The sequence below is a fragment of the Leopardus geoffroyi genome, chromosome A3 (assembly GCF_018350155.1).
Source record: "Leopardus geoffroyi isolate Oge1 chromosome A3, O.geoffroyi_Oge1_pat1.0, whole genome shotgun sequence".
Classification (NCBI taxonomy): Eukaryota; Metazoa; Chordata; class Mammalia; order Carnivora; family Felidae; genus Leopardus; species Leopardus geoffroyi.
This window is the reverse complement of record NC_059336.1, coordinates 114,028,479-114,044,045: the sequence shown is the minus strand read 5'-3', so window position 1 is coordinate 114,044,045 and position 15,567 is coordinate 114,028,479. Positions and strand designations below refer to the sequence as shown.

The 15,567-nt window shown below is 35.2% G+C and overlaps 1 protein-coding gene across 26 annotated transcripts in view; it reads left to right on the top strand.

The window, feature by feature from the left end:
* BIRC6 (baculoviral IAP repeat containing 6) overlaps positions 1 to 15,567 on the top strand; it is a 223,456-nt gene that overhangs the window by 174,194 nt on the left and 33,695 nt on the right. For all 26 annotated transcript variants that reach the window (XR_006703691.1, XM_045447194.1, XM_045447217.1 and 23 more), the window contains one exon: positions 8,593 to 8,803. Coding sequence is in view for 25 of the 26 variants with exons in the window: in XM_045447194.1 (XP_045303150.1) it covers positions 8,593 to 8,803 (211 nt within the window). In the remaining variant the exon portion in view is untranslated. The remainder of the gene's footprint in view (positions 1 to 8,592; positions 8,804 to 15,567) is intronic.

Sequence of the window (15,567 nt, the reverse complement as noted above, 5' to 3'; positions counted from 1 at the left end):
CATGATGGAAAATGATAGAAAAATGAATATATTTTAGCAGAACTTCTAATCTATTATCAACAGTTCGATAGGATTAGAAAATATAATGAAAAGGTAAACATTAGATCTGCCGTTTATATATGTTCTATATTTAGTAACTCTAAATTTTACTTTCAAATATTCTATCTATATCTAGCTAAGCTGACATACATGTGAATTGCAGTCAGTTGGTCTGATATGTGTATATAATCACTGCATATTTTAGCCTAAAACAATGAAGGTACTAAATGTCAGATTTTTAAAATAATAAAAAGAGATGTGTTCCTTACTCTACATTGCATCAGGAATAAAGTATTATCAGATATCCTGCATAGTCCACAGTGGTGATGAATGGATTTTTTCTCTTCGTGGAGAGCTTCCGCTTGTACTCAAGGAAAGAAAAGTGAGCAGAGCCTGGACAGGCTTCATACTTAAGATGACAGATGTTTTCATTGTATCCGGGGGGAGGGGTCTTCTCCAGTAGTAATGCATGTAAATTTCACTGTAACTGTTTGGTATAAACTGATAGCCTCTACCAGTAGTAATCAGATGGTAAATGTGTTCCATGTTTCTTTTGGCTTTTATACATGCTGAATGGTGCTTCACAAAAATGGTGACTACTTATGAATTTTCTGTCTGATGAATCTTAAAACTCTTCTGTTTCTTTTCAGCTATTTGAACATCCTTTTCTGTGTTGAAATGTAATTTCAAATACAGAAAATGAGAATTCTGTTTTTATATCTTGTACTAGTTACTACTTTCAAATTAGAAAATTTCTCTTACCGGAATAATTATAGTAATGTCACACACCTCTATCTGTAGTTGTTAACTCCAGGGTACTTTTCAAGCATTGCATAATTCAGCAACCAGGGAACTTCCGAGCATCAGAAGGATAGTGACTTTGTTTAGTAATAAGCAGTAACATTGAACATGCACTTGGCACTTTATGAATAATGATGGAGCTGTAAGCCACTGTTGCAGACATGGTGTTGCATAACAGCGTTGTGCCCCTGCTCTTTCTTTGTCAGCTGGTCATATTTAATCCTTTAATAACAGTGAAGTATGCAGGTAAAAAGCAAAGTATAATCTAAGGTTTTCTGATGAAGCTCTTATTGACAGAAATGGGACTAAGGAATTCAAGATGGAAACAGTTGCTTTGTGTTATAGTTTTTTAAGTAATTTTTTTAATTTTAATTTTATTTTTTTCATTTTACTTTATTTTTTAATTTATTCATTTATTTTTGAGAGACAAAGCATACGAGTAAGCAAGAGGCAGAGAGGCAGGGAGTGAGAGAGAGAGAGAATCCCACAAAGTTCAGAGAGAGAGGGAGAGAGAGTCTGGAGCCTGGAGTGGGGCTCGAGCTCACCTGATGCGGGGCTGGAATTCACGAACTGTGAGATCATGACCTGAGTCGAAGTCGGATGCTTAAACCGACTGAGCCACCCAGGCGCTCTGCTTTGTTTTGTATTTTAACAAGAAAGTTTTCATTAAGAGTTTGTTACATTTATTGACTCCTTTGTTCACTGACTATCCATCCATGTTAGTTTTAAAAGTGCATACCAAAAAAACATGAACATAAATTAGCTTTTCCTTAGTTTTCTCCTCTCTGGCCATATTCAGAAATAAATCTTTTTTTAAAAAACACAAATAATACAAAATGAGTTATTAATTAATAACCATGTTCTAAGTTCCAGACATAAGTGCAGATTGCCGGATATGTTAATATCTCTTAGAATTTGACATTAAAATTAACGCACTTGTTTATGTAACTAATTATTATCAGGAAAAAAGCAAACATACAAAAACTTGACATTTTAAGAGCAAAATACATAAGAAATGATACAGTAATGAAATTTAGTTAAAGTTCTTTGTAAATCGGACCCAGAGTTTTATGTCTCACACTAAGACGATTCTCAATCTCATTGTCCGTTGCTTATTACCTTGTCTCCACAGCTTTTGCTTCCATTTCTCATTTGAAGAGAATATATTTTATTTTCATAATTTAAGATTCTCAGTTTTCCCTTCCTACTGCTAACTTAATTGAATGAAATGTCATTTGAATAAAAGGAAATACCATGTTTCATTTACTTAAAAGAGCTGTTTTATTTTCTCTATTCCTGTTTATTTTTAGATTAAAAAAAATTTATTTAAAAAAATTTTTTTTTCAACGTTTATTTATTTTTGGGACAGAGAGAGACAGAGCATGAACTGGGGAGGGACAGAGAGAGAGGGAGACACAGAATCGGAAACAGGCTCCAGGCTCTGAGCCATCAGCCCAGAGCTCGACGCGGGGCTCAAACTCACGGACTGCGAGATCGTGACCTGGCTGAAGTCGGACGCTTAACCGACTGCGCCACCCAGGCGCCCCTAAAAAAATTTTTAATTAACAGTCATACATGTGCTTGCAAATTTGTCATATCTTTTTTCCCGACTCCTTTTTATTGAGTTTTAGCATGCCTCGCTGGCCTTGGCATTATTCTTATAATGGACAGGTGGTTTCTTATTTTGTGGTTTTTCCTGTTTTTTTGTAACTTATAACCATTTAATAATTATTATTTAAAAAAATCATTGTGTCCTGGGGTGCCTAGGTGTCTCAGTTGGTTAAGCATCTGACTTCAGCCTAGGTCATGATCTCGCTGTTTGTGAGTTCGAGCTTCACATCAGGCTCTGTGCTGACAGCTCAGAGCTGAGCCTGCTTCAGATTCTGTGTCTTCCTCTCTCTCTGCCTCTCCTCCACTCATGCTCACTTGCTCTCTTTCTCTCTCTCTCAAAAATAAACATTAAAAAGCATTTTTTTTCATTGTGTCTTGGGTTAGTTATATTCTTGTATACAATACTATGGTTTTTTTGTAGCTTGTTTTTTAAACTAATTTACTTTATTTTGGGGTGCTCCTGGATCGCTCACTTGGTTAAGTGACCAACTCTGGATTTCAGTTCAGGTCATGATCTCATGCTTCTTGACTTTGAGCCCCGTATCAAACTCGGCAATGACAGCATGGAGTCTGCTTGGAATTCTGTCTTTCCCTCTTTCTCTGTCCTGCCCTGGCGTATGCACACACTCTCTCCTTAAGATGTATAAGCCAAAAAAATGTGTGTGTGTGTGCGCGCGTGCGCACCGTGCTTTTTAAAGCAGTTGTACAGCTTTACATAAACATTGAGTTCTGTATATTCCCTCTCTCTTCTCAGTATCCTCTGTTACTTCTATCTTGCATTAGTGTGGTACATGTTACAATTGATGGAATAATAATGATACATTGTTTTTAACTAAAGTCAGTAGTTTACATTAGTGTTCACTCTCTCTTGGACATTTCTGTGGATTTTGACAAATGCATAGTGTCCTGCATTCCACCATTATAGTATCACACAAAGTAGATTCCACTCACTTCCCTAAGAAACTCCCTGTGTTCCCCCCTATTCATCCCAGACTGTCCCTCATCCCCCAAAACCTCTGGTAACTTTTTTACAGGCTCCAGTTTTTCCCTTTCCAAAATGTCATATAGTTGGAATTATACAGTATATAACCTTGTCAAATTGGCTTTCACTGAGTAATTCTTTCGCTGAGCAACACGTATTTGAGTTTCCTCCATGTTATTTTGTGACTTGAAAGCTTGGATAGTCAACAATTTAACAGTTCACCTTTTGAAAGACATCTTGGTTGTTTCCAGGTCTTGGCAGTTATGAATAAAGCTGCTGTAAATCTTCATGTACATATTTTTGTTAAATTTTTTGTTCCATTGATCTATTTGTTATTTTGCCAATACTACATTATCTTGATTATCGTTAACTTTATAGTGAGTCTTAAAGTCTGCTTTTAGCAGCTCTTTGACTTCTTTTTAAGTATTATACTGGCTATTTTGAGTCTTTTGCCTTTCTGTATAAATTTTGGACTTGGTTGGTACCCACAAAATAAGTCACTGGGGTTTTTGTTGTAATTTATACTCTTCTTTTTCTCTTTGAATGTTACAAGGAAGCAGGCTGGGAAGAATAAAACACTGTGTGCTGTACTTCATTAAATGAGTTTATAAAATAGCACAACTGGAAGTCTTTGGATAACTGGCCATGTTCATATCAGTGTAAATTCTAATGTGTCCAGTACTTAAGTGTAGAAATGGAAGCTATTCAGAATTTTAGTGGAAGATGGAAGATAAGCTTAAGCTTCATTTCTTTTGCTGGCTCCGAGACGAAAGAAGCTGTATAAGTCACATTTGTGTCTCTCTCTTCATATATTTGAAAACTAAGATGACATATTAGGGAAAATGTTCATAAAACTTTTTCTTTTCCTCATATACAAAGCAGTATTATAAAGCAATTGAAAAAAATAAATACCCCAGAAGGAAAAAGTGGAAATGGTATGTGAATAATTAAGAAGTTCTTCATAACAGTTCTATTGAGGATAATTCACTTCCTGTACAATTCACCCACTTAAAGTGTACTTTTGATGAGTTTTGACATATTCACAGATAGGTGCAGCCATAACCACCTTTAGAGAGGGATTACTTCTAGAATTAGTTTGTGGTTTCAGTGAATTGTTGATAATGCAATCAGAGTCATTTCCTGTATTATTTAGTTATATTCCAATTTTAGAAAGGAAAATGACTACACTGTTTATAATTGCTATTTTCATTTGGGGATTAGCAATCAGTGTACTGTAATTTACACCTTTATTCTTAAAAATTGATCTGTGAGGAGTCACTGTTACACTGTTTGGAAATGTGCTTTTTCATTTTAAAATTTCCTTTGTCAGATTATTTCTTCATATTCTTTGGATCAAATAGTTTATATTTCAGAACATTTTAGGTTTAGTTCAGTAGCGTTGTTTTCTTTTAATAAAAACACAATATTGCCTCAATTATTTTAAGAACAAAATTGGTGTTTATTTTTAGTTGTGTTGATTAACCTGGCTAAGTGTCTTGTTATTAAACCTCTAAGACAGTTTTGTGGATATATGATAATCTCCTGTCACTTTACTGTTTGGAGTCATTTCAGTGTGATGTGATTTGGTATACAATTCAGTTTACTGCTTCTGTAATGTGAGATTATATGTTACTAATTACTTAGAAAAAGCCATGCTTTGTTGTATTAGATTTAATTTTTCCAGCAGTAGAATGTTGCATAGCAATGGAGGATGAATTATCTGGAGGTAATGTAATGTGGAGCATAAATTGCATTCATAAAATTTTATTCAAAAGACAGTAAGGAAAAACACCAAATTCTGAGCAAAGTCTATAAGTATACATAATAACATTGGAAAACAAAATTCTATCCCTTAATGAACACACTGTCTAAAATAATAAGTATTTTCTTTCTTATACAGAGGTCAGAATAATTTTTAAACTAGAAATAATATATATTGTCTGTTGCTTATTCTGTGACAAGATCATAGCTGAAGTGTTTATATATCTTAAGTTCTTTAAATCATCTATGTGTTATCAAGTTTTATGACCTAGTAATTACTAAATTATCTCCTTTTGTCAATATAATATTTACTGCATGACGGATACTCTGATAAACCATCATAAAATAGTTCAAACTGGTATATGATGAAAAGTAATTCACCCTGATATTTGCCCCCCCCCCCCAACCCTAGTTCTTCTTTCTAGGTGAAAGTACTATTAATTAATATTATCAGTATTCTGTATCTAACTATATAAGTATATCCAGTACATGTATGTATCACTGGTTTTTAAATAAACCTGAAACAAAGTATTCATGCTGTTTTAAATGTAATCTAGAGATTATTTCTTTCACTCTATATGATATCTACAACTCGCAGAGAAAGACTCATCTCTTTGGGTAGAGCCCATACCCACATAGTTTTCATGGCTTATGTAGGTAAGCATAATATAAGGACTTTGGCATTTGAAGAAGGTATTATCTGAGAGAATTTTTCACTATGATGGAAACATTCTATATGTTTCACTCTGATGGAAACATTCTGTTGTCCAGTATGGAGTCATGTGAATGTTGATCACTTGAAATGTGGCTAGTACAGTTAAGGACAGAATTTTTAATTCTTTCCATTTTAATTAAAGTTAAATAGCCATGTGTGGCCGGTGGTTACCCTATTGAACAACACAGGAGGCATCACAGTATAATGAAAAAGCTCTAGAGTTAAATGTACCTCAGTGTCATTGTTCTTGCTATTTTCTGTTTAGCTGATTGTACATGTTATTAAATCTTAGCTTCTCATACACACAATGAGGACTGTAGTTCCTTTTCCTAAAAGTTATACATACACAGAATATCGTGTAGAAAAAGGATTAGATGTATGTATACCAAAGTGATATGCCTGGTGAATGAGTGGACAAGGAGAGAAATGGTCAAAGTAGACTGTAGCCTTATCAGCAATGTTTAACGATTTGTCAGGATAATCAGTGTGAGATGTTACTCATGTATATAACATTTATGTTTAGAAATTCATCTTTTTCCTCTAAGTATTCCTATGTAGCTTCCCAGCTATAAAAAAGCAAATATATTTGAGTTTCTTTTTACATAAATGTCATCTTTATGTATTATTTTACAACTTACTTCACTCAAGTATAGGTATAGGAGATCTATATTCTTTTCAAATTCTACATAGGATACAATCATTTAGATATTATTGTGTATTTAGTCCTTTATTGCTCTTAGGGTGCTTCCTACTTTCAGTATTATATGCTGTAAAAACAGTATTATATTAGTCACCCTTGTTTTATAGGTGTATAGTAACAAATGGTATTGCTAAGTCATAGAATATGGGCATTAAATAGTGCCAGATTGGTTATCAGGTTGCATATATATCTGTTTATGGAAATCTGGCTTTCTCATATCCTCAGAAGAATTAATGTTGTATTTTATGCCTATTGATTAGTAACTTTGGGTTTTAACTTGGATTTCCTTGAAAACTGGAGTGTACTATGTTATACCATAAAATTGTAGTAAGCTGTAACATTAGGTCATAGGTTGGAAAAAAGGCTTTAAACCTAACCAAGTATGTATGGAAATTTTATGTATGATTAAGATGGAGAGTAAAATTTCAAAGGAAGGCCAGAATGAGCAGTCCTACTTTCCTGCCTCTGTCCTCTGCATCACCATCGGAAGGTGTGGAATGAGGACCGACTCCTCCATCACTCTGAAGAGCCTCCCTGTTTGTCATCAGACCGTCACAACTGATTTTATAGAGTTGAGAATTCCTATGCCGCATCTCCCCATACTCTAATCTCAGTATAGGTCTGTGGGCAGTGAAGCAATTTCTGCCTCCAGTAGGTACTCCTCCACTTCTCCTCCCGGTTTCTGTCTTTGTGTGTGTAGCAGTCAGAGTCCCTGTTAGCATCTGAAAAAATTTTTTTACTCATTTGCCCTCTACATAGAACGTAAGCTACATGAGAGCAGGGATTTTTGTTTATTTTCTTCACTGCTGTATTCTCAGCCTGTCAAGCAGCATGTTTTCAGTGAATATTTATGGCATAACTTTATTCAGTAACTGGGATGGGAAAAAAGTTGTTAGGGTATCTGGCCGGCTTAGCAGAACACGCAACCCTTGATCTCAGGGTCATGAGTTCAAGCCCCACACTGAGTGTAGAGCTTACTTTTAAAAAAAAAAAAAAAAAAAGAGTCTCGCTGTTGTGGGATTGAGCCTGAGTCAGACTCTATGCTGGGTGGAGCCTTTTTGGAGATGCTCTCTCACTCTCTGCAGGCATTCTCTCTCTCTCTCTCTCTCTCTCAAAATAAATAAATACACTTAAAAAAAACAGTTACGGTTTGCACTGTCAGTGCAGAGCCCCGTATACAGGGCTCAGTCTCACAAACCATGAGATCATGACCTGAGCTAAAATGAGTCAGCCGCTTAACCGACTGAACCACGTAGGTGCCCCTGTTAGTTAAAGTCTTTATCTCACATGATCACAAAAGTAAATTCCAGTTGGAAGAAAACTACAAAACCTAGCAAAACAACTTATAAAAATTGTAGATGTGGTATATGTTCTTAGAGTGGGGCATTTATTCTTCGATACATGTGCTTTTTTTTTTTTTTTTTTTTTAATTTTTTTTTTTTCAACGTTTATTTATTTTTGGGACAGAGAGAGACAGAGCATGAATGGGGGAGGGGCAGAGAGAGAGGGAGACACAGCATCGGAAACAGGCTCCAGGCTCTGAGCCATCAGCCCAGAGCCCGACGCGGGGCTCGAACTCACGGAGCGCGAGATCGCGACCTGGCTGAAGTCGGACGCTTAACCGACTGCGCCACCCAGGCGCCCCAATACATGTGCTTTTAAGAAAACTTTGGAGGGGTGCTTGGGTGGCTAGGTCAGTTAAGCATCAGGTTCCACCCTGAGCATGGAACCTGCTTAAGATTCACCTCTCCCTTAAGCACCGCACACGTGCGCACTCAATCTCTCTCTGAAAAAAAAAAATAAAATAAAATAAAACATTTGAACTAATGATTATTATACTTAGCACATGGTGCTTCATAAACATCGGCATTAGCTCATTTACCAAGTAACCAGTCAATCTTAAGATCTGAGTAGAAGCTACATGGCTGTGGACTTTTATATTACACATGTTCTCATTTTATGCTTTTCCTTTTCCTTTTACAGTTCTTGATATGGCAAGACATGTGCCACTCTATCGAGCTCTGCTGGAATTGCTCCGGGCCATTGCTTCTTGTACGTCCATGGTGCCCCTACTGTTGCCTCTTTCTACAGAGAATGGTGAAGAGGAAGAAGAACAGTCAGAGTGCCAGACTTCTGTTGGTACATTATTAGCCAAAATGAAGACGTGTGTTGATACCTACACCAACCGTTTAAGGTAGTATACTTGGTTCATTGCTCTTGATTGTGCCCCTAACAATCTTTTGAAACTAACTTTTTGGGTTTTCTTAAATGACATGTTCTGATTAAACACATATGCACACAAGCAAGATATAAAACTACAAAGAAAAAGTATCCACCAAATCCTACACTCAGAAACATTTATTTACATTGGCTTATCAGACATCTGCTTGTACAATCTTAGGGCTTTAGGTATAGAGTTTTTCTTAAATTTTGTCATATTGTACTGATTATACAGATGTATGCTAGTTTTAGTCCATATTGAGGACAAAGACACCTTTCAGTGTCTGTAAATACATTTGGGCTGACATTGTTTTTAATACTACCAATTATGCATTGTATAGAGATGCTATGTTTTACTTAACCATCTGTTAGTGGACATTTGGGCTTTTTTCATTTTATAAACTCAGATATACGTCTTTTGAGGCTTGTAGAAATCTCCACACAGTAGATTCATAGAAATAGAATTGTTGGATTTATGGATTACTCCTATTGCATTGTGATACATGCTATAATTCATGCTATAATCTTTTTTTAGAAGTGAGAAGATTCAGTATTTATTTCTCGAAGTTATAATAAAGTTAGTATTTATCTTCTTGGTAAATTTAATTACTTAATGAATGTTTGGCTTAAGTTTATACCTCATTAGATTCAGATGATGAGTTCTGAAAACAAAAACTCTTTTTAAGTTACCTGGCAAACCTTTTTCTTTCTCTTAGCAGAATCTGTTCAGTGGTTATCCGTTTTACGTAGATGGCCAAATTCTGATTTTTAGAGCATTTATACTGCAAATGGGAGTTTATTCTTTTGTCAGTGGTCTTTTGAGTCAATTAATGTTCTTTACCATCTTTACAATATATTCTACCTATTCTCACGTATTTTTTTAAGATAATAAATTTCAGAAACACTGTAGACGTCAAGCAATGGCAGAGATTTGGTCACTGGAAGAATAATTTTTTCAGGGAGGAGTCAGCTGCTGAGATAATCCTGACTATTCATTTATTGTATTGTCACTATCACTTTTAAAGCTAGCGGCTCACTACCAGGCAGTAAAAATCATAATTTGGACAAAAGATTAAGGAAGAGCCAGTTTGTGGAAACAAAAGAGCTGTAGGTTCATACTACTCTTTCACCAGGGAAGGACAATGTAAAGGTATATTTTCTTTGATAGTGAGATAGTTTCTGTTGTAGAAAAGAGAACATTATGTTTGGTCCCAACCTTCATCATGTCAGAAATCTAACTGGTAATCTAGGCAGCTGGTATAATTACCTAAACAAGGTGTCATGTCATAATTGAACTGAAGGTCTAATTTTCTAATTGAGCTAATGTCTCATTGAGAAACTTCTAATTGATCATCCCATCTCTACCCTGGTCATCTCTGTTCCTTATTGTACAATAAACATACAGTTCTTGACAAAGCATTTAATATAAAATATGCAGAGCTTTTGAGTATTTTTAGGGGGAATCTTGCCCTGTGTTTTTTTAGAGGGATCTTGCCCTGTGTTTCTGTACCTCATATTTTTGTCTTTTGAGATGTATTGAAAATTTTTATGAAATGGAGTGTTTTTTCCCAGGAGTATTCTATTTCTTAGATGAAAAAATTGCGTAAAGATTAGGAATGTAGTTATAATTATCACTTTACTTTCGTTAAAAATAATAATCATAAATTTATGACAGTCTAAATGTGAAAATAAGACCATTAAAATATGAACAACTCTATATTATGTATTTCCTTAAGCTATAATTTCTGCAAAAATGAAGTTACAGTGTATTGAGTTCTAAGGTAATTACAGAAGATGCAGTGATTGGAATTAGTATGCCTAGAGTGGCCTTTTTGTTGCTTTTCCTAAGTTAATATATTTCCTGCCTCCATAACATACGCAGTATAATTTTTTAAAAGTAAACTTCTGTATAAACTGTATTCATGATTCACTGTAAAAATTTAATTTCAGATAGATAATAACAAGTGTCATTTGACTGGAGCTTTGGTTTTCTGCTTTTCCTACTGGAAAAAAAAAATTATTCTTCAAATTCTTTCCTTCCTTCTTCAGTAAGAAAAAAATGATACTTCACACTCTAAATTTTCTATCACCAAAACATGTATGTAAAAGATCATAATGACTGTTCAGAGCTCATTTTATTTATGTTGTTTTATCTTTATGGTGACTCTGCAATAACTATTTTTAATAGCTCTGCTTTAGTAATGTAGAAACAATGCTAGTGAGTTTTACCTTAGGATTTGAGTATTCTTCTTAGTCAGGATTGTTCATGATATCTGTTATATTTTACAGCCTCTGTTAGAAAAAGAAACCATCAAAGACATACATGTTATAACATCCCTACTTGCCTTTTGAGGTTTGGTACATTGAGAATTCATTTTCCACTCCACACAGAGAGGGTAAAATCTATTCTCTTCCAGACTGTCATGACCTAAGATGTATTTCATTTTATATTTTCATAATGATAGAACTTTAATAAAGTGAGCAGAATTTTCCAGTTTCCTTAAAGAGTTTATACCCACAGAAGTTGGCTAAGTTCAATTTTAACACTGTTTGAAAGTATAAAACTTCCCCTCTCCCCACCTGCCTACTTGATCCCAACTGCATTTTTTTTTTTTTTTTTTTTAAACCAGGATACTTTTGAGAAAACGATGGTCAAGGCAAATATGTTCTGTTCATTGATCACTTTTAGTATATGTTTTGTGGCATTGTCAGGGTTTGGAGCTGTGACTTTAAAAATAATGTGTAGGTGTACCTCCGCTCAGAAAATGTTTATGTTCTTTTTGTCTATGCTCTCAATAAAAAAATGTAAGGATGAATAAAATACATCTTTTTAGTATGTTTTTTTTTTTTAAGTTAAAGCAAGTACTTATTTATTATGTTTATATATTTTATTTATATACTTTATTTCCTCATTTTTTTCTCTCGTTATGCCTTGTTAACTTCTCATATGTTATTTTTTTTAAACCAAGCATACACAAAGGGAATGCAGTTTTTCCCCTTCGAATGAAATTTGTATCATTTATATGTGACCATTTGTTTATCTTAAATAAAGAAGAAATAGATTTGCTGTGCACTCTGCAGGTCCCTAGATGATGATCGTGGTTACCTGTAATGATTTTCATTAAAATTATTTCTTCTGGGGACGCCTGGGTGGCTCAGTCGGCTAAGCGTCCGACTTCGGCTCAGGTCATGATCTCCCAGTTCGGGAGTTCGAGCCCCGCGTTGGGCTCTGGGCCGATGGCTCGGAGCCTGGAGCCTGCTTCAAATTCTATGTCTCCCTCTCTCTCTGCTCCTCCCCTGCTCACGCTCGGTCTCTCTCTCCTTCAAAAATAAATAAAAACATTTAAAAAAAAAAGAAAAAAAAAGAAAATTATTTCTTCTGTATATATTTACAATTTTTATCTCCCTTTTGTGGATGAGAGAAATGAGAATGTTTTGCCCCAGTACTGAAAGGAAGTTATTCTCCTGCCGGGAATAACCTGACTGAGATTATTCTGTCCCAACTGATTTTGATCTCAAAATTCAAAGAGTGAAGGAGATGATATAGGTGAGCCGACTCTCCCCCACCCACACTTTGAACCCTTCTGTAAGAGGAAACAGAAAGATACTGTTAAGAAACTGAAAAGGCACATCATTTACCTAATTTGTGCAGTAGAAATTTGTGATTATATTTAGGAGTAAGTAGGAATTAGCTAAATGAAGTGTGCAGTGGCCTGCTATACCAAACTGGGAATAATGTTAGCAGTGAAAGAAAGTATCGCATGTTCAGGGAAACCTGAAGAAATTTGGTGTGACTAGGTATGGTATATGCGTGGGAGATGAAACTAGAGATGAAAGCAGGAGCTAGAAGGTGAAGAGGGGTGTATTTACAGTTACTTGCTCTTAAATGTGGTGATGAGCTACTGAAAGGATTTCAGAGATCTGATCGGATTTGCATTACCCACTTTCTGTGTACCCAAAGGCTCAAGCAAGAGCGACTGCTTAGAGGAGGAACTTGAGTTGTTGGCACAGTGGCACGACACCGTGGGAATGCCTTTTACACCTACTAGTTCTGTAATTACTGAGCTGTTGTTATTATATGTGAGATATAATTATATATGCATGTATATATCAATGCACACACATTGATATATCTGAAAAGTAGCTTCTGAATCTTAATTTTTAAAGTAATAGACTCTGAGGCATGTTTCAAATTTCCTTCGATTATAATTATACCTGAATTAAAACAATGATCTCTTGTAGGTGAGGATAGTTTGATGACTGGTGGGATTGATATTTAGTGAAACCAGAGCACCACTCGGGGAATGAATGTACTTCTAGCTTACTACATTCCTCTTTCCTGGCTTGAAGTTGACATTCCTTAGGCAGTTGTTAAATATTGACTCTACAGTTTGCATTAAGAGCTTCCTAAAGATGATAATATTCTAGTATTCTTTTATTCATGATTCTATATTTTTATTACTTACCTCCTTTCCTAACCTGTCTTTTCAAGATTCACAGTTTATAATAACTGCATAGGGTTAATTTGAGTCTAATGGTTAACATAGACAAACTGATTAATATTGTTTTAGACTGATTTTTAGTAAGCTTTTAGATTAAGATAAATCAGGGATTAGGAAGCACAAAAGAATGGCCAAAGTGTATCACTTCAAAATAGAGAATTTTACATTCAATACTTTCCTGCTTTTGTCTGAAATAGACAAGATTAAAGGTAATTAGGTGTCAGGATTTTTTCAGAAATTGATTTTTTTTAAATATAGATGATATAGGGGCACCTGGGTGGCTCATTCAGTTAAGATCCAACTCTTGATTTTGGCTCAGATCATGATCTCATGATTCTTGAGATTTTTTTGAGATGGAGCCCCACGTCGCCTCTGTGCTCACAACTGGGAGCCTGCTTGGGATTCTCACCCCCCACCCCCACCCCACACCCGCCCTTCCCTCCTCCCCTGCTCACACTTCTATGTGCACTCTCTCTCTCTCTCTTTCAAAATAAATGAAATATAAATGACATGTTTTATACATTAGTTCTGTAGCAATTTTAAAGCACACTTCAACTGTGCTTGTAAGTTATGTAATACAATTTTCTACTTAGGTCATTTTCTTCCATTATTTATTACTTAAAACCTAAACAATATTGGAGCGTTTCATGATGCTACCATTAGGAAATTTTGTGTAGTGTTTTTCTTGTTCATTTGAAACTTTTTATAATAATTTCAGTGAAAACGGGGAAATGGTTAAACTGTAAATATTGGTGCTATTTAATTTTGCCTCAATAATAGAGTTTATTACTTTATTTCAGAGACATTATTCAAAAGCCACTTTAGTCATCACTTCAATAGAACAAAGGATTTCAGAAGTGATAAAGAGCTCCATTTCCTTTACTTGGTCCTGTGATATACTAGGCACCTGTGAAGAGCAAAAAGTTGAATATTCATCCACACAAGATTAGCACTCTAAGTGGAATTAACTCCCTTCGTGGTGGTTAAAATTTTTCATTACCATAAACATTCCATTTCTCAGAAAAACCTTTTTCTTTTTGGCCTAATGCAGAAGAAGTTTACTGGCTTCTCATTTATTTTCTACACAACGTCTTAATTTCTGGCTTTTTTCTTCAGCTTAATGATTTAATGATTTTTGTGGTTAATACTTTTAATTTTTAGGCCTACAAGCCTAAAGCCAAGGGAAGAAATAGTTCCCTAAGGACCGAGAGAGAGCGAGAGAGAGAGAGAGAGATGGAGAGGAAGTGCATTGAGAATGACAGTGTGTCAAAAGTAGAGGGCCAAAGATGTATATACAAGGTGTAAGCAGTGTTACCCACGTGCCAAAGACAGTCTGTGATTAGATACTCATTGATGTATAAGTCCAAAGTCACTACCACTTAATTTTATACCAATTATAAAAGATCGGAATCTGGTGAAAGTGAATTTTCATAACTGTCAGATTGATTGTATTCCTTTTGTTCTGCCAGTTTGAAGTATTTTTGCTTTAGTATAGTATTTGTGTTACAGCCTCTGTGCTTTCATTGATTTCCTTTTTGTTTCTTGAGGATTATCCAAACTGATTTAAATTATGGAGTAAGTTTTAATAAATTTAGAGTAGCATGTAGTCATATAAAAATATAAAGAAGTAATAGAACTTCAACTTCTGTGGAGTGTATACAGTTTCAGAAGTTTTTAAATGTGTATTTATTAGTTTCCCCTGCTGTATGCAGTAGGCAAGAAAATATTTCTTACCGTTGTTTGAAAGAGAATGAAACTACTGCTTAAGAGTTTAACATTAAAAACTTAGTAATAGGTTATAAATCTGCACATTGCTCCCCGTCTCCTGATGCCTATGTTGTTCATTATTAAAAACAAGATTTTTTAGGGGTGCCTGGGTGGCTCAGTCAGTTAACCTCTGACTTCAGCTCAGGTCATGATCATGGTTCGTGAGTTCAAGTCCCGTGTCAGGCTCTGTGCTAACAGCTCAGAGCCTGGAACCTGCTTCAGATTCTGTGTCTCCCTCTCTGCCCCTCCCCCCTCATGCTCTGTCTCTCTCTCAAAGGTAAATAAATATTAAAAAATGTTTTCAATAAATTTATATGAAGAAAGACAAGTCGATTGACCCTTACTCCAGATAGACCACTGTTACTGTATCTTACCAAAATAGTTCAGTTATCACTTAGGCTTCATGCTTGTATAATGGCTATACTTGAGGCTTAGCTGTTTCTTGAGAACACATTGATCAAATGCCAAA